This window comes from Lissotriton helveticus, chromosome 10, assembly GCF_964261635.1.
Source record: "Lissotriton helveticus chromosome 10, aLisHel1.1, whole genome shotgun sequence".
NCBI classification, from domain to species: domain Eukaryota; kingdom Metazoa; phylum Chordata; class Amphibia; order Caudata; family Salamandridae; genus Lissotriton; species Lissotriton helveticus.
The window spans coordinates 35,273,811-35,295,502 of record NC_136071.1 but is presented as its reverse complement, the minus strand read 5'-3'; the positions used below and the strand labels follow the sequence as shown (position 1 = coordinate 35,295,502).

General features: G+C 45.5%; 1 protein-coding gene across 1 annotated transcript; it reads left to right on the top strand.

The window, feature by feature from the left end:
• Window positions 1-2,023: 2,023 nt before the first annotated feature.
• TUBA3E (tubulin alpha 3e) lies at window positions 2,024-8,972 on the top strand. Its single transcript, XM_078664675.1, has 5 exons — window positions 2,024-2,184; window positions 3,048-3,270; window positions 3,649-3,797; window positions 5,531-6,211; window positions 8,503-8,972. Exons 1-5 carry the CDS (start codon window positions 2,182-2,184, stop codon window positions 8,797-8,799), a joined length of 1,353 nt encoding a protein of 450 aa, XP_078520801.1. The 5' UTR covers window positions 2,024-2,181; the 3' UTR covers window positions 8,800-8,972.
• Window positions 8,973-21,692: the final 12,720 nt, after the last annotated feature.

Genomic DNA, 21,692 nt, shown 5'->3' with positions numbered 1-21,692 from the left:
GCGCGCGCGTTGTTGCCACTGTTTATCTAAGGAGAGGTCGGGTGGAGGTGGCGGGAAGAGGACCAGCTGCGGCCAATCCACGCCGCTAGGCACGCTGGTCCTCGCAGTCCCGCCTCTGCCCTTAGTGGTCAGCTGAAGGATCCTACAGGCACGGTGGTGCACAAAGCACGTCGAAAATCTGGAGGCAGAGTCCGCAGAAGCCAAAGTCTTTGCCTGCGAGCGGCACCCGCGGAGCGGGGGCCGCGAGGCGTGGCGTAGTGGCCGGAGAAGTACAAGAATCACAGGAGCAGCACTCCCAGCAGGTAGGGAAGTACAGTGATCCATGAAAGTTCTTGTCAACGACCGACACAATTTTTTGGGTTGACCTCCATTTGCAATAGAAATGTCATCTAATTTGGATGTCTACTGACAGAAAATAATTATTTACAGCTTTGACATTCATCCTGCAGTTATAAAAACCAGAAGTCTTTTTCTGAGATGCTGTCTTGAAAAAGTACTCAATGCAGAGAATGTTATACATTTGCCATGCAGGCTACCGGACGTCTCTGCACATAATCACCCAAGCTAAACATGCTACAGGCTGTTGTTAGAACTTTAATCGATTTTAGTTTATTTACGGCACAATCAATGAATCTTGTCTCAGCTAAGTCGTTCAGTCTTCTGCAGTTTAGTTTTAGATCCTTACCCCCTTACTTGTGCTTCGTAGATTACTTATATTTAAATACCTTTCCAAAAGTGGAAACCAAAATTAATCCTCCCTGATGCTCTATTTTGCCCAAGTATCTGTGAAAAAATCCTGGACTTAGTGACAAGCTACATTCCAAAACTTTGATTATCCATGAAATTACAGCTTTGTGTAACGTGCTGTGTTTACACTTAAACTATTGCATTGAAAACAATAGCTTAAGACTCTTATGCAAACAAAAAGTCCAGTTTGTAAGCATGGTTCTTAAGAGAAGTCATATTTCTTGAGTTGGGGCGATGATGGTGCGATTTCAGGGAGTGATCTTGTACATCAAAGTGTCCCAAAAAAATGTGCGTCTAAACAAAAAAAAAAGTTACCTCTGCAGAAAAATGATGCCTTGTTTCTTAACTAATTTTGCATAACATTTGAAGTTAAATATGAATGTTTTTAAGTCATTACTATAACTATCCACCATCCTACTCCTGCTAATGTGCAGCCTTGGGGACATTTTAGGATTAGCTTAGAAGCTTTTTGTTTTTTTAATATCGACTTCCAGTTATAGATGCCAAACTGTCGATAAAGGTATCATATGTCTTTCATGCTTATTTATCAGTCCAGACGACCTTCATTTCGAGGGTCAACGCAGCTTGTTGGCAGAAAAGAAGATATTTAACTGCCGTGGGTAATTATTTTCGCTTTGGAAACGGGATATGCATTTTCTAGTCAGTTAGCTTCGATGAAAAGATTAGCTGTGTTACATTAGCAATGCATTCACTGCGTGGTATTCCAGCTAGTATTTACTCTGGTAATTTGCACGTCACTGGGGCGTACCACAAACATTTAAAATAATAAACGCCTGGCTTGACTTTCCGTTGTTCACTTGGGGAACGCTTGAACGGTAAATAATTGTGGTCACAACAGAACTGCGACATAATAGTTGTTTGACGAGATCAGTCAATACTGGTATAAATATTATATATCACACCCAAGCATTTAATTCGTGCTATATTTTTGTTCTGGGCGGCATTAACTTAAAACCCCCAACGCGCCCCCGTCCATTTTTCCTAAATAAACCGTTAATTTGCCCAACGAACCGTTAAAACTGTGAACCTTACCTGCCTTCACGCGCGCACCGCGAGCCAGCGGAAGCGTGGCCAATCACGGCCCGTCGCTCCCAACCACAGCCAATTAAAACTGTAAAGCAGGGGCGGGCTGCCAAGAACCGTTCCGCCAGCTTGCCCGCGCCAGTTAACGACGAATGAAAGTGTGAGGGGAGGTGACTGACAACTGTGACAGCTAATAAGGGACCGTTCTTTTTCTCCGCAGGTCCAATCGGCGTCAAGAAACGCTTGGTCGCGCACGCGGGACCGTGAGGAGATATATTCCGAAGCTTCGCCTCTCGCTCCACGGCAGTTTGGCGAAGACCCGTCGCGCGTCTTGACCGAGTGAAGCCAGGAGCAGCGTCGAAGACCCCCGCAGTCCATCCACAGATCACAATGGTGAGTCGCTTTACTGTCATGGGCGTAATTAAAGGCGGGCGCTGCGCTGGCACCATAAAAATTCGCGCATAGCCAGGGACGTATAGGGTTAATGCCCCAGAATATTTAGGGTACGTGTAGGGTTTATATCACAGGATATGGGTTCCTCGAGAGGGGTGTGAATGACCAGTAGCTCCCCGCGCGTGACGGTCTAATAGCGCCTAGGCGCGCTGAGCGGGGGTGGGGCCGGCTGTCCGCCTCACTGGGCTTCCTATAAGAGCCCGACATGTTCAGTCAGAAATTTCCATAGGGGGTTGGTTACTTGAGGCTGCGATTTCTGTGTCCGCGCCTCAACTTGTTAACATATATCTGTGAATATTTTCCTGTTGGTGGTCAGATTGAAGTGAAGTCTACGTTTTAAAAAATATATACGTACAACTGTCATCCAGTGGAACATCGATTTTGAATGAATTTTTGCGGATTACAAGGTTATTATCGGCTGATAGGGCCTAGGCCTTCGCCAGTTTAGCATGATGTCCTTGACGAGTGCATGTGTTTACGTTCACCAATGACCTGGCGTTTGTGTCTAGTTGTAGCTTTCTGAGTCGTAGTCGATGGGAACATATAGTTTAGAACCAGCACCGTTGGTATGATGAATCCTGTGGTTTTGAACCCGATGGAGAGGTGTGTTCGCCGTAGGTGGATCTGGTGACATTGATTGATTTGTTCCCATCCTTACTTGTGCTCAAAACTGGGTTACAAAAGGCAGAAGTGGCGGGCGCTAAAGTAGACTGTCGCAGGCAGGCGTGCCTTTAGGAGCTCGCTCGCCGCGCTGCGATCCACCCCGGAGCGGTTCAACAGCCGTGGGTTGCTTTCTCTTGCAGCGCGAGTGCATCTCGATCCACGTCGGCCAGGCCGGGGTCCAGATCGGCAACGCCTGCTGGGAGCTGTACTGCCTGGAGCATGGCATCCAGCCCGACGGGCAGATGCCCAGCGACAAGACCATCGGCGGCGGCGACGACTCCTTCAACACCTTCTTCAGCGAGACCGGGGCCGGCAAGCACGTGCCCCGGGCCGTCTTCGTGGACCTGGAGCCAACGGTGGTCGGTGGGTATTAATCCGTGTGAGGGAATGTGCTCTCCTGGGTCACGAGTATAGACCAGTACTCCCCTCGAGTGCAAGATAATCATGTCCAATAGCTGGACGGCCATGCAGCCTCTAGACATGAATTTACAAGAGTGAGCAGAGTTCAACTAACAAAGACACTAGCTTTTATCAGGCTTGGCCCACTGCTCAAAGCAGGGGTGTATAACAGTTAGCCACCCCCCTCTATTAGTGGATTGTAATGTGTAAATCTCACTCTAGAACCCTCTTTGATGTCTAATGTGTGCCCCTGGTATTTAAATGTTAAACATGCTTATGACTAAATTGCTTATGGCCACTCTCCTGATATAACATGTAAAACCTAATTGATCTGCATTTTAGATGAAGTACGTACAGGGACGTATCGACAGCTTTTCCACCCCGAGCAACTGATCACAGGGAAAGAAGATGCTGCCAACAACTATGCAAGAGGCCATTACACCATCGGCAAGGAGATTGTCGACCTGGTCTTGGATCGTATTCGTAAACTGGTAAGAGATGCGCAACTGCTGTCGGAGCATGGAATGTCACTGTAAACTGCAGCCCCCACCTGTCCCCAAACACTCATGACATCCTAGGAATGCAGCTGTAATTTTTTTGGTTTCAGCTATGGGGAATCGTAGTTCTCCATTAATGTAGTTAAAGAGTGGATGAGGGTGACTGAATTTGGCTGGGCGGAAGACTACACAGGCTCGAAGCGGCCTGCACCACTGATAAATAAATCAGTCTACCTCAATGCACGCTGTGTTGCTAGTCTCAGTTGAAACTATCTCTTCAGCTCGAGTATTTTTTTTTATGTTTCTATACACTTTCTTGATTCCTAAATAAGAAATTCAGTTGGACATGAATTTTAAAAGGCCAGATCTTTACACCATTGTCCGGCCTTTAATGTTCTGGGTAAGACTTTGGCAGACACCAGAACTGTGCGACTACAGGGATGGACTGAAAGAAATTCAGTGCTTGGATGTGTAGAAATCCAATCTATGGCTTAGACACATCAAAGTATGGCTCACTAATCTAGGTTTGGTCCATTTATGGTAGAACCCAGAAAGGTTGCCTCCAAACTAAAAAACCCTGGCAAAAGAGGCATTTGGGGGCTTCATATGGGATTCATTGACTAGCGGAAAGAGTGGTGGGTCCTTAGTTCGTAATTTCTTAAGCTTCAAGGACCTACCCTTATTCGAGGTTTTTCTTGATGAGATAGAGCCACCACTTGCCAAAACTTTATTTATGAAGTTAAGATATGGCAATCTTATGACCAATTCAACTGTGGCACGTTGGTCCAGGAAAAACAATTGTGATAACGTTATTGTCAATGATATTTGTACTATGTGTGATGGAAACCTGAAGGAAGATGATATGCATATCCTCTTCTTCTGCCCTGCCTATAGGCTGGCGAGAATGAGGTGGATTAAACCATTGTGTAATTTCCTAGGAATAAGGTCTTGTACTAATGCACTTAGAATAATCAAAACAGATACAACGCAAACAATAGTATTCAGTGCTAGTAGATTTTTACATTCCATTTATTTCATTCGAAGAAGAAAGGATTAAAGCTGTAATAAGGAAGGGAGCGTAAATTGTGTATAAAGGACTCATACCTTATTTGATATTGTATAAAACAAAATTGATAGATGGTAAGCAATGGTGTAAAATCTTTTCAACATTTACTGATTGCAATTATGTTTTGAAATGTTTTTTCTATTATTGTATGTTTTAATCTGTAAATCTTTTATGGCTTTGGTAGCCGAAATAAAGATATAATGAATGAATGAGAAATTGAAAAAATACCCTCAAGGGAGGGGGCATAGACTTTTGGGAGGAAACTAAAGTGTATTTTGATGCAGAACCATCTGCGCAACAAGACAATAGCCTCGCAATTAGCATTGTGAGCCTTCTTATAGTTTAGTATATAGATCTGTTTATAGCTGTAGGGGCAAGGTGTGTTTTTAAGGTCATAGCCCCAAACGCGACTACCTGGAATGCTGCACGTAAACCGTGTACATGTTTGGCATTGCTTTGTGCAAGAAAAGCATTGCATACATTCCATGTTCATATCGCGCACACACATTAGAGATTTGATTGCTGACTTGAGGGCTAAGTCCTGTTGTCCCCGAGACTTGATGCACTTTAGCGTTTTGAACTTAAGTTGGGGCAAACTGAGGAAACGCTTCTGGTAGAGAGGCTGCATGTCTCCATTAATGATGGGCGCTTTTTCTTTTAGGCCGACCAGTGCACGGGGCTGCAAGGCTTCCTGATTTTCCACAGCTTTGGAGGAGGTACTGGCTCTGGCTTTGCATCCTTGCTCATGGAGAGGCTGTCTGTCGATTATGGCAAGAAATCCAAGCTAGAGTTTGCAATTTACCCTGCTCCCCAGGTGTCCACTGCTGTTGTGGAACCATACAACTCCATCCTGACAACACATACCACACTGGAGCACTCGGACTGTGCTTTCATGGTGGACAATGAAGCCATCTATGACATCTGCCGCCGTAACCTGGACATTGAGCGCCCCACGTACACCAACTTGAACCGTCTCATTGGTCAGATCGTGTCTTCCATCACCGCCTCCCTGAGGTTTGACGGTGCCCTCAACGTCGATCTGACTGAGTTCCAGACCAACCTTGTCCCCTACCCGCGTATCCATTTCCCTCTAGTGACCTACGCGCCAGTCATCTCGGCAGAGAAGGCCTACCACGAGCAGTTGTCTGTGGCTGAAATAACCAACGCCTGCTTTGAGCCTGCCAACCAGATGGTGAAGTGTGACCCTCGTCATGGCAAGTACATGGCCTGCTGCATGCTGTACAGGGGTGACGTAGTCCCGAAAGATGTCAATGCAGCCATCGCTACCATAAAGACCAAGCGCACCATTCAGTTTGTGGATTGGTGTCCAACTGGATTTAAGGTGAGCTACTGTTAATCACTTTGTACCATTGTTTACCCAGGGAAGATTGTCTTGCTTTGATTGCATTTTTTGAAAAAAATACGCTAGATGTATAGAAGATGGAGAATAGGGGTAGCTGGGCTGTAGTGAACCACCTTGACTCTGCTGAAGGAATCGTTGAACAGTATTTTTGTTCGGACTGTCCCAGCCCTCTAAAAGAAATTTTAACAAGTCCTAAATGTCTCTTGAATTTAGGTATAATTTTGTGATGGCTGTGCCATGACAATAATCGGTGATCTGAAAATGGGCGATGAGCAGTGGTTGGATGGTGCCGGAGCAAGGCTGGAAACCACTATTAATGAAGTGGGTGTGCCACATTGCCATGAAAGTGACTTGAGTTGTACTAGTGGTTGTAAGTTCCGCAGAGAGCTATTACTCCTTGCAAACTACGGTTGGCATCATCCTATAGTCTCCCCTACCATATTCCTATTTATTCATTATTTGCCCTGATCTACATGCGCCCTCAGGCCAGAACTATCTGGCATACAAAACTACTACTTTCCAACTATTCCTAAACATCATTGGGGCATTTTTAACTTCTCCCAAATATTCCAGAACTAGAGTTAAAATAGTAAATTTGACCTTCCAGTGTCTGCCGCGCCCACTGCTGCCCGGAGGGTACAGTTCTGGGCAAGAAACAAATGAGATTCCATGAATCGCTAGGTTACTGTTTGGTTCAATTTGCTAGAGAATGCTCTAAAGTTCGTGATTAGCTTGAAGGAGTTCTTGAAGTGACCAATGCAAGGCCTCCTAGTTTTGATTCAGTGCATCTTTTCCAGTCCTGTTGGAATTCACCTTGGGTTGCCGAGAAAGTTTGGGGCGCTTGAAGAGACCAAGTAAGCGGGAAGAAAGGGTTCTATGAGTAGGACTGGGAGTGCTTTAGGGCAGTACAGCTCTTGAGCACTAGGTCCTAAATTTGAGTACATGTTGCTGCCTTCTCTTGTCAGCTGTTCTGTACAATCAAGCCAAAGAGTGTGGGAATAGGGCAGGATAAATGTAACTTTCTCCTCCCCTCTGGTCCCGGAAAAGTCAATGTCTAATCCTTCAGAGTTCTTCCTTTGCTCGTGGTCAGTGTCCTAGGTACGCCCCCGCCCCCTTCTGACAATCCGAAATTGCTCGGGTTTCTAGCCTAAATAACTGCCCTGGGAAAGTTTACCAGAGGGAGGTTTGTCCTAAAGGAACCCCGAGGAATCTCAACCTGGTCACCAACTGTCAGCTCAGTGGCCAAAGGACCGATCCAGAGGTGGTTTTGGGCGCTCCACCCCCACCACCTCTCAGATTATTGTTTTAATTTCTCATGGACTCGCCACTAGGTGGTAAACTGATCATCCACTTTCACACCAGTCATAGAGACTATTGGTTATTTTGAGGCATTTGAACGAAACCTCTAAAGCGTGTTGTGTCTTAAGAAGCCCGTACGTCTGCAGAGGAAAGCGGAAAATATTTTTGTGATTAAGATCCTTAAATTACTTTGTTCTACCCCAGTTTACTTGTGGCAGCAGTAGTAAAGTGAAGGATGTCTCTCAGCGCTCAGAGTAGCAAAGGACATTTTTTTGATAAATATACAAGCTTGTTTTTGTTATACCAGGAGTCTGCCTATTTCAAAGCTCATCTGTTGAATATTCTGACTTTCTTCCCAAATCACCCTTGTTAATATGTAAGTGTTCAAGACTGTGATGCTACTTAGAGAACCAAATAGTCAGTGCCAATTAACTCTAATTATGGGTCGGTCTGTGCAGCAGTCCTTGAACCAACAAACAAGGATGATGGATTCGACCCAAATCTGTGACTGGGGCGAGTGTCTGCAAAGTTTCAGCGCTCCGTCCATCATCTCCTTGTGTTTGCTTGAACCAACATAGCCAGGTTAACTCTCCCCTGTAGTATTGCCCATTACCAAAAGGCTAGTCAGCCCTCCTGGGCAAGAAAGCAGCTACTTTACTGTTTCTTTACGCAAAGTTAGTATCTTAGACTGGACAGATCTACCATGCGCAGATCATTCATACCCATGTCCTCCATTAGTTGCTTATCCCCTGTATGTAGCTGTGGGATCTGTTTGAAGGCGTACTCTTAATTCCTAAATTGTGCTCCATGTGGAACAGGACCAAAGATCAGTGGAACAGTTTATTTTTTATTTATTTATTTTTGCAATTTGAGTACTATTTTGGGGGGTTGTCTCCTTTGCAGTGAATCTCTTGCCTGGGACAAGTGGGTTGACATGGTGAACTCATCTTTACTTGTCTTTCTGTCTTCAGGTTGGGATTAACTATCAGCCTCCTACTGTGGTCCCAGGAGGTGACTTGGCCAAGGTGCAACGTGCAGTCTGCATGCTGAGTAACACCACTGCCATTGCTGAAGCTTGGGCTCGACTGGACCATAAGTTTGATCTCATGTACGCAAAGCGTGCCTTTGTGCATTGGTATGTAGGTGAGGGAATGGAGGAAGGAGAGTTTTCAGAGGCTCGTGAAGACTTGGCTGCTCTGGAAAAAGATTATGAAGAAGTAGGCGTTGATTCTGTGGAAGGTGAGGCCGAAGAAGGAGAAGAATATTAGGAGTCTTGGTTCCATAGTTTTATCAGCGCATTTAAAGCTATACTTGAAATTGGGCATGGTTTCTTGAAATAAGCTTGTTTTGACAAATGTTTTACATTTTAAAATTGTAACTTGTGTATTTTTGTTGCGTAAAGAACTTTATGACTGAATAAAGTTATACAAAGTTCCTTTAACATGATCATTGCTTTCTTTGTGTCAGAGTAACACCAATAGTGTGATTATTCTGTGTATGTGTACGTATGACCAGTAGTGTAAGTAGCGCAGAGGGTGAGTGCACATCTAAACACCATGTATAGCTCTTCTATGCATCATTAAAAACCGGTTTTGATTTCCTCTTTGGACTCGTATCCTATACGTTTCCTCTGTCCTGGGTTGCTCTGGCTAAACTCTAGAATATCTCTGCATATGCATTTTCCCCAAACACATGGTTGAAAAGTGTCTGGGAAGGTTAAAAAAAAAAAACAAGTTACTTACCTTCGGTAACGCTTTTTCTGGTAGATACAGTATCTGCCTGTGGATTCCTCACCTTGTGAATATCCCCCTTGCGTCAGCAACGTTTTTCCGAACGTTGCTGACGCAAGGGGGATATTCACAAGGTGAGGAATCCACAGGCAGATACTGTATCTACCAGAAAAAGCGTTACCGAAGGTAAGTAACTTGTTCGTCTTGTGCCAGTAGTCGGGCAGGTAATTTTCATGCTTAAAGAGCAAGGACCGTGGAACACCATACCCTTTATAGAAGTTTTCTTTTGCCTATGGTACCACTCCACCTCGCATTTATTCAGGGTTCTTACAGGCCACTTCTCCACCCTGCCTGACTACTCCAGTGACCATTCTGGGTTCAACATCACCACAGGCTCCATCGGAATTCACTTCTCAACCAGCAGTACCTCTGCTGCCAATTCTACCAGTCTCCTCTTGGTAAATCCCATACTAGACCTCGAAGCTGTAGGTCTAGGTTAAAGTTCCCACTATCAGCATCCAAGATGTCAGATTTAATGCACAAGAAAATAAACATCCAGACTGATCTCCTCATGATCTCGCCCTACCACGACACCATATTTTGCAACCTTAACAGATTCTCCTGCGTGACAATATTTTCCAGCAGGTACTTATGGGTGCTAACAAATTCGATATTGATATCGACTACTATAGCATTCACATCAGTAATTTTTGAGACACTTCAAAGAGCTGCAGCTTGACCATTACTACCTTTTAGTTCTAGGTTGCTTGGAACCAGCTAGGGAACTTTTTTTTTCTTCACTCCACATGCTATAAAGGCTGTACCATCGGGCCTGCAAAAGAAAGACCTCCTGAGCCATAATTTTCTTCGTTCCCTTTCCAGAGTGTCATTCTTGGTTGCTCAAAAGGTACATGCTACAGTATATAGTGTCTCTTGACAAGTAAAGCAACACATTGGATTTGGTGGATAGAAGTCTGCAGGACATCGGGGGTTTCTATGAAAGATGCTAGCAGAACCTACCTCCATAGGGTGGTTTGGATCTCTGGGAAGAGATTAAGAATTATTGAATGGAGTTCGAGATAAATGTCAGGACTTCCAAGAAATTGTCAAAGGCATGATGGTATTGAACCAGGTAATCAGTGATACAGCAGATTCCTCCACTCTAGCAGCGCATGAGTGCTGTCATGGACTAGCACTTCAGCGCCCTTCGTGGCTGAGTCTGGCTTAAAACCAGAAGCCCAAATTCTGAATCCGCCTTCTTGGGTAGCACATTTAGCTCTCATGCGGACAATGAGATATCTTGAATGAAATCGGAGCTGGACACTGAAAGCTGTTGAATTGAGGAAAATGACATTCTTATGGTCCCTATGACTGCCAGTACTTCCACCAGAGGACTCAAACCGCTCATTGGCTTAAAGGGCAACAGTCAATCAAGGGCAGAGGTTGTTAGCAATCATCTGCCCAAGCCAACCGGTGGCAAACAATGAGTCTTCTCCCTCTTTTGTTAACCACTCCAAGATGGGAATAATAATGTATATACCAGAGTGACAGGCAAAGAATAACCATTAACAGTAGAGGGTCTAAGCGAACGTTTTAAGACCACTACATAGACATATTCCCCAAACACTGCAACATCAAACAAAATGTCCATGGGTCTATTTAGGCACGGCGAACTGGCACAACAAATTAAACCGAAAAGGGAAAGGCCGGGAAATTTAGATAACCCAAATATTGTCTAGGGAAATCCTTTTTAAAATGACGGAGTCGCATCACTCACTGTGGTGGCATGCTTCATCATCTGGGATCTCCTCCGGAGTGCAAACAAGGGCTGCAACCCCCTCCACGGGTGGGGGGGTAGCTCGCAGATCCGATAGATGTGAAAACTAAAGACTAAGAGTGATGGCGCAGTGCAAATAATATGTATGTGAATGTGTAGCTAAAATTAGTCAGCAATAGTCTGAGTTGTGTATTCGGTGTTGTACACGACTCAGATGAGGATCGGGGTACCGACGGACAGAGTGGGCCTCATTTCCTGAGTTGTAACCAGGGGAGGGGAAGGCCGTTCCTTGTGCATTATAGGTGTCACCATTACACCATACTCCACAAGAGAACTTACGTCAAGTTGGTAGGTTGTAATTGGTCCAACCTGCCCAGTTGGCATTCGGTATGTTTGTTCAATTATTTACGCAGTACCATATTTCCACCTAGGTCCTGAGGAAGGCCAAGATTACATATAATCTAGGAGGTTGAAACATGTAGACCTTGTCCCCTGCACCCACAGCCTTCAAGCCTTAGTGTGCCCAACCGACTGTGTCCCAGCACCCCCCACTATCCAACTTACCTCTCCAGTCGTGAGATTCCTTCAGCCCGCCTTTGGAACAGAGCCAGCAGTAATTTTTCCCAACTGAGGATCTCCATTGGTTTCAACATGGGCCCAACACCGCCTCTGCACTAGGCCGCCCCCATAGTGCTGGTGGTAGGGTCTTGGTGCTCCTTGGTTGCCCCTCCAGTGCAGATCTTAACTCCCAGGGCCTGTGTCCCTGAACTGCAGGTACTTACCTGTAACCAGTGCCTCTTCAAGGTGCCTCCATGGATAACATTGGGCCCAGTGACCTCTGCACCAGGCTGCTGCAGGTGGTGCAGTACCTACCTTCGTGAGACCCTTACTCCATGTTGACCAAAACCCTTGGAGACTGAATCACATAACCATTTACTTACCTGTATTTCCTCCCATAGGATTGCAATGGTCTCTCACTGTATTTTAGTAAGTGTGATCCTGAATATAAAGTATATTTTTCTGTACTGCCTCCGCAATTAAATACATTTGGCGGCTAAAGCCAGATATCTCAGGACACCTAACTCATCACTTTTTTTCGACCGGAATGGTAAAGAAATTCATGAAAAGGTTTTCTGCACATTTTCTCCCAAAGCAGAAAACTCACCATCTTGGAAGCATAACGCTGTGCTAGGACTGCTCACTAAAGACCTGTTTAAACCATTACAAAGGTATCCCTTCAAATTCGGTCACGGAAGACCGTGTTTGAGTTTGCCTCAGCATGTTAGTAAGATCCAAAACCTCCTTTCTTCAAGTTAGATTAAAAAGGTGACCCTTGCTACCAATCCACAGGCTCCAATAGCCTAATTTAAACTAAAAATCAAACTAAAGGAGAATAATTGAAGTGCACTCCACTAGGGTATGCAGCCATAGCTCCAGTCTGCAGGAGTGCCCTTAGCAGATGTTTGCAAGGCACAAACCTGGGCTCAACTTATGCCTTAGTCAAGCATACTTGCTTGGGTATCTAGTAGAGAACGAGACAGGAGTGCAGCCCTGCGCAACATGTTTCACTAAGGTGAGCCTCACTTCTGCTTATGCCTTGGAAATTATGTAATTTTCTGCTTTTGTAATTTGGATTCAAGCATGTGAATCTATGAAAGATTCAGTGCTGAAGAAGTAAATGAAAGTTATTTACTTGTAACATGTTGGAAATGTGCCCTTTCTTGCCTGTTTAACAGTGTGCACTGTAACCAGTGATGAAGTGCCTGCGCTTCTCCCTCTCAGAAATTCTCTATTTTGAATTGGAGAATAAGGCCCAACAGTAACAGGGATGCACCCTTCTTCCCAAAGGGTGTAGTCACTTTAGAAGACATAAGTTATTGTCCTCCGACCTCAGTAACTAGTATTTTAGAACTCCCTGGAACCTTGTTCCTCAGATACGACAACGACCGAAGTGCCATGCAGCAGTGGCGATGACCACAACTGATTTGGCCCCAACCCTACTAGCCGGTCTCCCCCAGCAACCCTGCTCCAAGAAACTGGCATGGCCCACAGCCAGGAACCACCAAGAATTCCGGAGACCTATGCTAACTTCAACACAGACTCAAGTCTCCAGTGGATACCGGATTTGTCCAGTAAGAAACCAACACAAGGATGGCAATTCCATGACACGCTCTGCATCTGACGCTCGCAGCTAGAGTCAAAGTGGCCTACCCGACCCAGTGAATTCCCCTCAATGATCCTGACCTGGGATCCAGCATTGGCTGGCCTCTTCGGACTTTCCCCTCGACACCTGTAGCTTCAACCTGAAGGGTCCCCCTGACTGCGACCGGATCTGGTGAAGAAACCAGACCCCTAAAGACACCCCTGCACTTACAGCCTTCAACTTAGTGTGCCCAACCAACTGTGTCCCAGCACCCCCCACTATCCAACTTACCTCTCCAGTCGTGGGATTCATTCAGCCCGCCTTTGGAATTGGTTTCAACATGGGCCCAACCCTATGTTGTCTCTTACTCGTAATGCAGGGCATATGGTATTTAAAGGTAGATCATGTAGTAATTTAATGTTGCAGATGCCATTATAGTGAAAAGGCCCCAAAAGCTATTTTCACATTAGCAAGACCGACTGCTCCATTAGGAAAACTGGGTTATATTATTGCATTTAATAAAGCTAATTTTGTTTAGAAGACAGAAAAATAATTAAACAACTATTTTTAATAGTGTTTTTAGAAAGTTATCTTTTTCACACCTATTTTCTATGGAGTCCCTTTTGCATCTGCTCTCCCACTTCGGCCAGCCAATAATTAGAATATGAATAGGTATGAAACGCCCCCCCAGGAGCAAACAAGCTTAATGACAAAATGTAGGATTGGGGATGTGAGCATCCTTTTTGACAACATAGTGTTTAATTCTGCTGCCTTTTACATATAACTCTCAGATGCACTAGAAAAGAAGGCATAAGGATGCCAAGACATCTTGTGTATCCACTGACTGGTTGCAGTACCTGGCCTTTGTCCTACCAGATGTCTGTCTCTAAGTTTACTTGGCTGCTTCAAACTGGATTTTGGTGTTAGATGTAGGAGATAACCAGGATTAACATAGTACACTCCCCTCACACCCCTCCATGCCTTAGTTAACTGAGGGCAAAGACATGCCATCTTGAAAATGCCCAAAGTGGGTAGAGTTGTCCCTGGGAACTAACTTCCACCCCATTGGTTAGGAGTGCCCTGGAGTCCTTCCCACCCTCTAGCTCTTGCCAGGCATAATTGTGGCGCTTCAAAGCACCCACTTCAGAATACTCCTGAGGGAGATAAGAGAACTGAAGCTGCTGTATGTGACCTGGGAAGAGCCCCAAAAGGACAGGGCCTGCTCCCTTATATCCATAACAATGAAGTGAACTCCAAGGGTCATATGAATGACCTGTTAAAGTTACATAACCTATAAGAGGCCTTTCCTGCAAACGCCCATTGGCACATACATGCTGCAGTGTAAAGTCTTGTGGCCTCACGACACAAAAACTTCACACTAATAAATGTCACTTCAACCTACACCCGTATCACACCCACGCAAAGAACAGAAACTCACCTGACTGGCGAGATTGCGCATTGGGCCCTGCCAAGGTTAAGAGCGATAAAAATGTTACAATAGAATACATTATTGTATTGGGCCTGAAGTCTCCACCCCACATGCATTGTTCTTGGGAATTGCATTGGTACTGTGGGCCAACTACCTAAATGCGCCCTATGTGAAATCTGTTTTCCTCTGGATGAGGCAACTCAAGACACCTCTCATTAAGTCTTGTTTCTCTCGTACACATTCTGCCAAGGGGCAATTTCCTCCCATGCATCAAAGAAACAAGTAAAGCATTTATGGGGCTGCTTAGCACACTTTAACGCAAAAAGAACAATTGATGGACAGAATGCAGAACAATGTCATACATTCACCCCAGTACAGCGTTCTGGGCCTTAAAGCCATCGCGTTTTTGCTCACCATGCCATTCCAGTTTGAACCCAGCCATATGCAAATCAGTCTTGTCCCTGTGCCCAATGGGAACAGTCCAGCCCGAACTGCCAAGCCAGGTCCTCCCTGGACTGGAAACAAGCATCCTAGGACCGGTGTCGGGGTTTCACCCCTCAGCCAGGATAGCTTGACTCCAGTGGCATGGAGAGCATGGGACCCACGTCTGGGCATACCCGTCCCACTCAGGGTGACAAATGAAACTAGCATTTACAATGCAACGGTCTCTGCATTATTAAAGGTAGAGCTATTGGTATTGTTTATTATTTTTTGTTTTTTTTCTAAATTATAAATAAATAGCATTGTCTTTTTAATTTGCAATAGCTTAATCGTTAAATAAATGGCATTGTCATTTACAATGCTAATAGCTTAAGCTTTTGCATATGCATGATCTATTGAATTTACACATACATAGCCACACACATACAGAGCCACCTAGAGTTGTTCACAGTCACCTACACACACAGAGGCACTTACACAGAGCCACCCTCACACAGACATTGGCACTTACACAGAGTCACCTACAGAAAAAGCTACTTACACAGAGCTACATACCTACACAGAGGCACACATTCTCACAGACAGACAGAGCCACACACATAGACAGAGCTACACACACAGAGCCACATACACAAGACTTCTACGGATTGGTTACCAGGTCTATCTTTTTTTTTTTTTTAGAAAGTATATGACATGTTTACACCTTCTTGTAAGACAACTCGCACTCTATGCAATTGGGTAAAACGTGTAGCACCAGTCACGTACCCTCGTCAGGTACCCTTGTTTTAAGTTTGGGTTGCTCCTTTTTCCAGTCACATAGTTATGAATTCCACATGATGAGAGGTAAAGTATAGGTTTTTTAGTAAAACGTCAGCGTGTTACTAACTCTGAGGTGGACAAACCTTTAGGGTTTATTTGCTTAATGGACACTAAGCCCAACAACAAACGGGTCCATGATTAGCCCCAACCCTATGTTCAGCACAAGTTCTTGTCAATGTATTTTTGCTATTACCTTCACAACTCGCAAGCACTGCATAATGTATTTGGAGTTCCTTTTCATACTTTAATGTTAACTGTTGAAGCTCAAATATGTTTATATATTGCTTTATGACTGCAAGTTTGTTCTGTTTTGTCTATGGATGATTAATTTCACAAAATATACATTCATGTATATAGGGAATGGCTTAGAGGGAACTACTGTTAACTATACTTTGTATGCCTAAGCTTGAAATTGAATACAACTAGTGGACCAAAGAAGATGATAGAAAACCAATCCGAAAAAGTCTGCTCATTAGTCAAACACCAGCAGAAATATATACCAGTTGCTCTGCTATTACGGACAAGCAGTGAGGGGAAGGGAGCAATATGGAATGCACAGGGTGGGGGAATGTGAGAAGAGAAACAGCACTCGAGAGCAAGAAAACATACACACCAACAGAGTGCTCCAAGAAAAATAAATCCCCAATTGCAGCGGCGGGAAAAAAAACAAGTCATCCAAACAAACATTGTAAAAAAGCGATGCTCTGGATAGGGACAAGCAGAGGAACGAAAGCCACTGAATAAAAATCAAGGAAGTGAGATTGACAAAGTCAATCCATGCTAAACAACTGAGCTGACCCAAAGCACACTCTGGGTACTGAATGTACAAAATAAGTCTTCGACAACAGACAGCTACAAACTACACCTAAAAATCCCGCAGCAGATTTTTGCCACTGCTCATTAAATGAGGATACTGTTAACTAATTAAACGCCGTCTGTCATGGATACTCCAGAATAGTCTCCTGACTCACACCAACAACCAAAAGCCCATACACCTAACATACAATGCAGAAAACTAATGCCAAATACATAGCTCTATACAATGAAAGAGGGATATGGATGTCAGAAACGTCAATTCCCCAGAATAATACACTTCATGGCACGTGGGAAGAGCTAGTATGCACAACAGAACAAGGAGTAGAGTGGTCAGGCAGCGGAGAAGCAGGCAGGTATATCCAGGAATAAGCAAATATGGAGTGGACGAAAAAGCGTATATCAGTGCACCAGTGATGCAAATAATCAGGGAAACAAAAGTGGGGTATGGGGGCACATCCAAAGAGAAGCATTTTTAGGAGCACGACAGAAGGGAGACATTGAGAAACAAAGGGGAGGCAGGTAGGAGGGAAACAGGAAAGGCAGGTAGGAGGGCAACAGAGGAAAGGCAGGTATGTAGGCACTGATTTTCCCAGCATGTTGAACCGACACCGGTTCCCAGGTACCAAGAGCAGTAGCGCTGGCCATCTTGTAAAAAAGTGATACTGCTAGAAAGTTCATGTGACAACTGTCGTGAAAAAGAGGGGGATGGAACACAGTGAACCATACACGAATCAGACTGCACTGAAGCCTCAAGGTGCTCCGAAGTGCACGTGCTGGCCCAACTTGAACCTCCCATTCAAGCGCTCTGGGCTGCATGCATGCCTCGGAGGGACACAGAAGGAAGATGGTCGTTTTTATACTGTAAAGAAGGTCGTACATCCTAAATGAGATGAGGGTCGCCTAGGCGATATACTGCAGCGCGCGGCTGCCGTGGACTGACCCTCTCCCCGAGCAGGACGGCAGTAGACCGGGGTGGCATCGACGCCTCACCAGGGGTAGTAAGCGCTATATAAATGCAGTCACAATAATTTATACCCTCTGTAATGCCAAATAATACTAAATTATAGTACACTTTAACAGGGTAACACAACAGTTGAAATATGTTATGACCCGGACCCCAGAGATTACCAAGATTACACTGAGTAGAGAGACTGAGGGGGGGGGGGGGGGGGGGAGGGGGTAAGAGAGAGAAAAAAAGGCGGATGTCAAACAGAGAAAGTTCACTTTCACAGGGGGCCCTTGGAAGGTGGGGGGCCCTGGGCAATTGGTCATGCCTTATAAACGTCCCAGCAGAGCCGAAACTTACCCCAAACAAGCAGTGAAAGTGCGACGAAGAGAACGGTCCGGTGTCTGCGGGTAGAAACTCCCGGTCGATCCATGGAGCAGTTGGGGTCAAACAGTCCTTGAGGTTTCCAAGAAGATTCAGAGTCCGTGTGCGGAAAAATCCGGTGTCTGTGGCCCACTTTTCAGAAAGTTGCTTAGACGTGGGAAGAAAAGGGGCCCGAGGCGCTGCACTCGTTGTGGACTCGCAAGCAGCACCCGGGCTGTGGACAGTCACTGTCCACTCCGAAAGTGCTCGTCCCACTTGAGGGGGCGGTAAACCGTGGCCTGGATCCCCAGAGAGCGCGGACTTGAAGAGATGACGCTGCCTCGAGCGTTCAACGTGACGGTCAGAAGGCGCTCTGCAGGGCATGGGTGAAAGGCGCACAAGACAGTCTAGCTCACTGAAGCGCTGTGCCAGCACTGCAGGCTCAGGTCCGACACTAATAACACCTAACTAACAAACAACGGCACAAACGGGGGGGCAGGAAAAACTGCACAAACGGGGGCAGGGGCACGAAGAACGGCACAAACAAGGGAGCAGAGGCTTACCTCATGTCCTGGTAGACGCTGCTCGACCAGCAAAATGGCGGCCGCAAGCTTCCGACCATTTTCGGATTCGGGGGCGTGTATTTGTTGTTTTGAGTGACGGATGACGTCACTGGCGAAAGAACAGCAAAATGTACGCCCCCGAATCCGAAAGAGACGGGGCTTCTTTCGAGGGACGCCTCTCTCCTCCAATGGCTGGCCTCCGTTTAGGAAGCCAGCCAATGGAGGAGAGGTGGAGTACAGAGGCGGGTTCAAAGCCCCGTACTCAAAAACATTAAATCTCCGCCCGGAAGCTGGCAAGACAGCATTTCCGGTCCGAGACCTAAAAAGAACAATTGATGGATAGAATGCAGAAATATTGTCCTACATTCACCCCAGTACAGCAGTCTGGGCCTAAATCCATAGTTTTTTGTTCTGCATGCCGTTCCAGTTTGAACCCAGCCATATGCAAATCAGTCTTGACCCTGTGCCCACTGGGTACAGTCCAGCCCGAACTGCCAAGCCAGGTCCTCCCTGGACTGGAAAAAAGCATCCTAGGACCGGTTTTGGGGTTTCACCCCTCAGCAGCCAGGATAGCTTGACTTCAGTGGCATGGAGAGCACAGGTCCCATGTCTGGGCTCACTGGATTCAAGCTGTCCTGGCTGATGAGGGGTGAAACCCCGAAACCAGCACTAGGATGCTTGTTTCCGGTCTAGGAGGACCAGACTTGGCAATTCGGGCCTGACTGTTCCCATGATGCACAGGGCCAAGACTGATTTACATATGGCAAGGTCTAAACTGGGGTAGCATGGTGAGCAAACAAATGATGGATTTAACCCAGATCTCTTGACTGGGGGTGAATGCTTTGATTTGTTCTGCGTTCCATCCATCAACTCTGTGTCTTTTGTCTTTAGCACACATTTACAGCACTATGGTCCTGCTCAATGCCATCTCTAGCAGGAATTACTAATTTGGCCAGCACTCTTCTTGGTAAATGTACCCAAGAGACCAAGATGTAGGAGTAAAGTTACCGTAACAGTGACTTTTACTTACATTCCAAGGTTTTCTGTAACACTACTGCCACCAGCTCCCTTCCGCCAACCCCACTACCATCAAGTACAATATTGGCTTCTAACTTTGGGAACTGGTACGGATGTGCAGCCACACACGTGAAGGAGGTGTGCTTGCATGCTATCCACACGGATTGGAGCAAGAATAGTGCTGCCCCATGATCCTAGGGTATCCATTTGTAGGTTTTAGGGCAGACCCGTTGACTGAGACTAAAAGACTCACCATAAAGAATCCTTTGGAAACTTGATCCAGATCAAAAGCTTGACCAGCCTGCTTAGAAACATTCTCGGTTGGAAACTTACTCTATCCTAGAGGTTTTTGCTGTGTCACTCAGTTGGGCACCAAACTAAATAAAATGTCTAACTATAACTTTCAGCACCTTCTGTAGATTCATAGGTGACCCTTCATTTCCACCCCTGTAATGAATTTATGGTACCCTTTTCCTGCATCAAAAAGGAAACCACAATGGGCACTTCAAGTCTTTCTTTCAATGCTACCAAAGATCTCCCACATTTTAAAACACAAAAGAGGCGAGGCAATTGTAAAATAGTTGTATCCACAACACTTTTTTTGGTTCTTTCTTGCAATTTCCTAGATTTCTTTCTTCTCAACACACAACACACGCAGCCAACCCGTTTCATCTGTGACATGGGCTTCTTCAGGACAATGTGATTCCACTGGCTGCAGTTGTGCATTTGAAGAACGGTTGCGTCACACTGAAGTTTGGGAAATGTGTTCCATGCTATTCGTAAACCACTGAGGTCACAAAATAATAAGTGTACAAAAATCTCAGTGTCTTCACAAAGTTCCTTGTCCCATATTATTAATATATTTTTAAACCAATATGCAGTGTTCGCAATCGAACCCAAACATCCGCATTTGCGTACGTGTGGGCATAACCCGGTCCCGGAGTTCCTAATTCTGCCATCACCAAGATGGCAGACAATTACATTTCGTATCCATCTGTCCAGGTGCCAAAGGGGCCCTGGTAAGGGGGTTTTGGCATCCCCTCACCCGAGGTAAGCCAGATTTGCATACCAAAGACAGTGGTCTCTTTAAAGCTCTCTGCCTTGGAATGCTAATTTAACAGCCTTTCTGGAGGAGTTGTAAAACACCTTTCTGCAGAGCAGGCATTATTCCTGAAAGCGTGCACTGTCACCCCTGGGGTTCAGAAACTCATCTGTGGTGGCAGGCTGGACTGGACCAGTCAGCACACTGGAGCGCTGTCAGGTTTCAGGGGGGTACCTCTAAGGCACCCTCTCTGGGTCCATTCATTAATAAACCCATTACTGGAATCAGTGTGGGTTTATTAATATGAGGTGTTTGATACCAAATACCATGTGTTTCAGTGAACCCATTATGAAGCTGGGGAACTCGTTTTGACCAGTGCCCAGTATATACCTTAATATGGCTTCCCTGCTCACTTACAATATCCAGTAATAGAACTAGACATCAAAGGGGTGTATCTGCTCATGCAGATATGTCCTCACATAAAATATAATGCACCCTGCCTTAGGGCAGTGACTTCGGCATGACACACAGGAGTGTACCACGTCCTGTTTTCACTCATGGTTTGCACCATGTCACGCAGCCTGCAATGGCAGTCTGTGAGGAGTTTGTGTGCGAGTCCCTTGGGGTAGCATAAGAAATGCTGCAGTCATTTGGGACCCTCTTTAGCACCAATGCCCTACGTCAGTGTTTCCCAAACTGTGGTCCGCGGACCCCCAGGGGTCCGTGACACATTCCCAGGGGGTCCGTAGGCAACAGTTTGAAAAGCACAAAAACATTTCTTGTATAATTAGCAGCTTTATAGCAACAATAAAAGTGTCACGAGAATGCCAGTGATTAATGTACCTGCTGGAGAGCGATGAGAGTTTTGTTCAGTGGCAGCTTTGATTTAACTAATGTAGCACAGAGGGTTAATGTGCCTACTGCAAAGAACGTGTAACATGCATCTTAAAAAGCAGCATTTTATGTGCCTAGGTTCGTGGTTACTGCTTTTGTTACAGAGATTCTTTTGTTATTGTGCACTTCATAAGTGACAATCGTAATCTAGCAGAGGGACCTATAAACTGTCATCAAAGAG

What these genes read in the sequence shown, in the direction of transcription:
- TUBA3E (XM_078664675.1), top strand. An exon ending in TGGATCGTATTCGTAAACTG is followed by an intron (nt 3,798 to 5,530) that starts GTAAGAGATGCG and finishes TTTTTCTTTTAG; the next exon opens with GCCGACCAGTGCACGGGGCT. An exon ending in GGTGTCCAACTGGATTTAAG is followed by an intron (nt 6,212 to 8,502) that starts GTGAGCTACTGT and finishes TTCTGTCTTCAG; the next exon opens with GTTGGGATTAACTATCAGCC.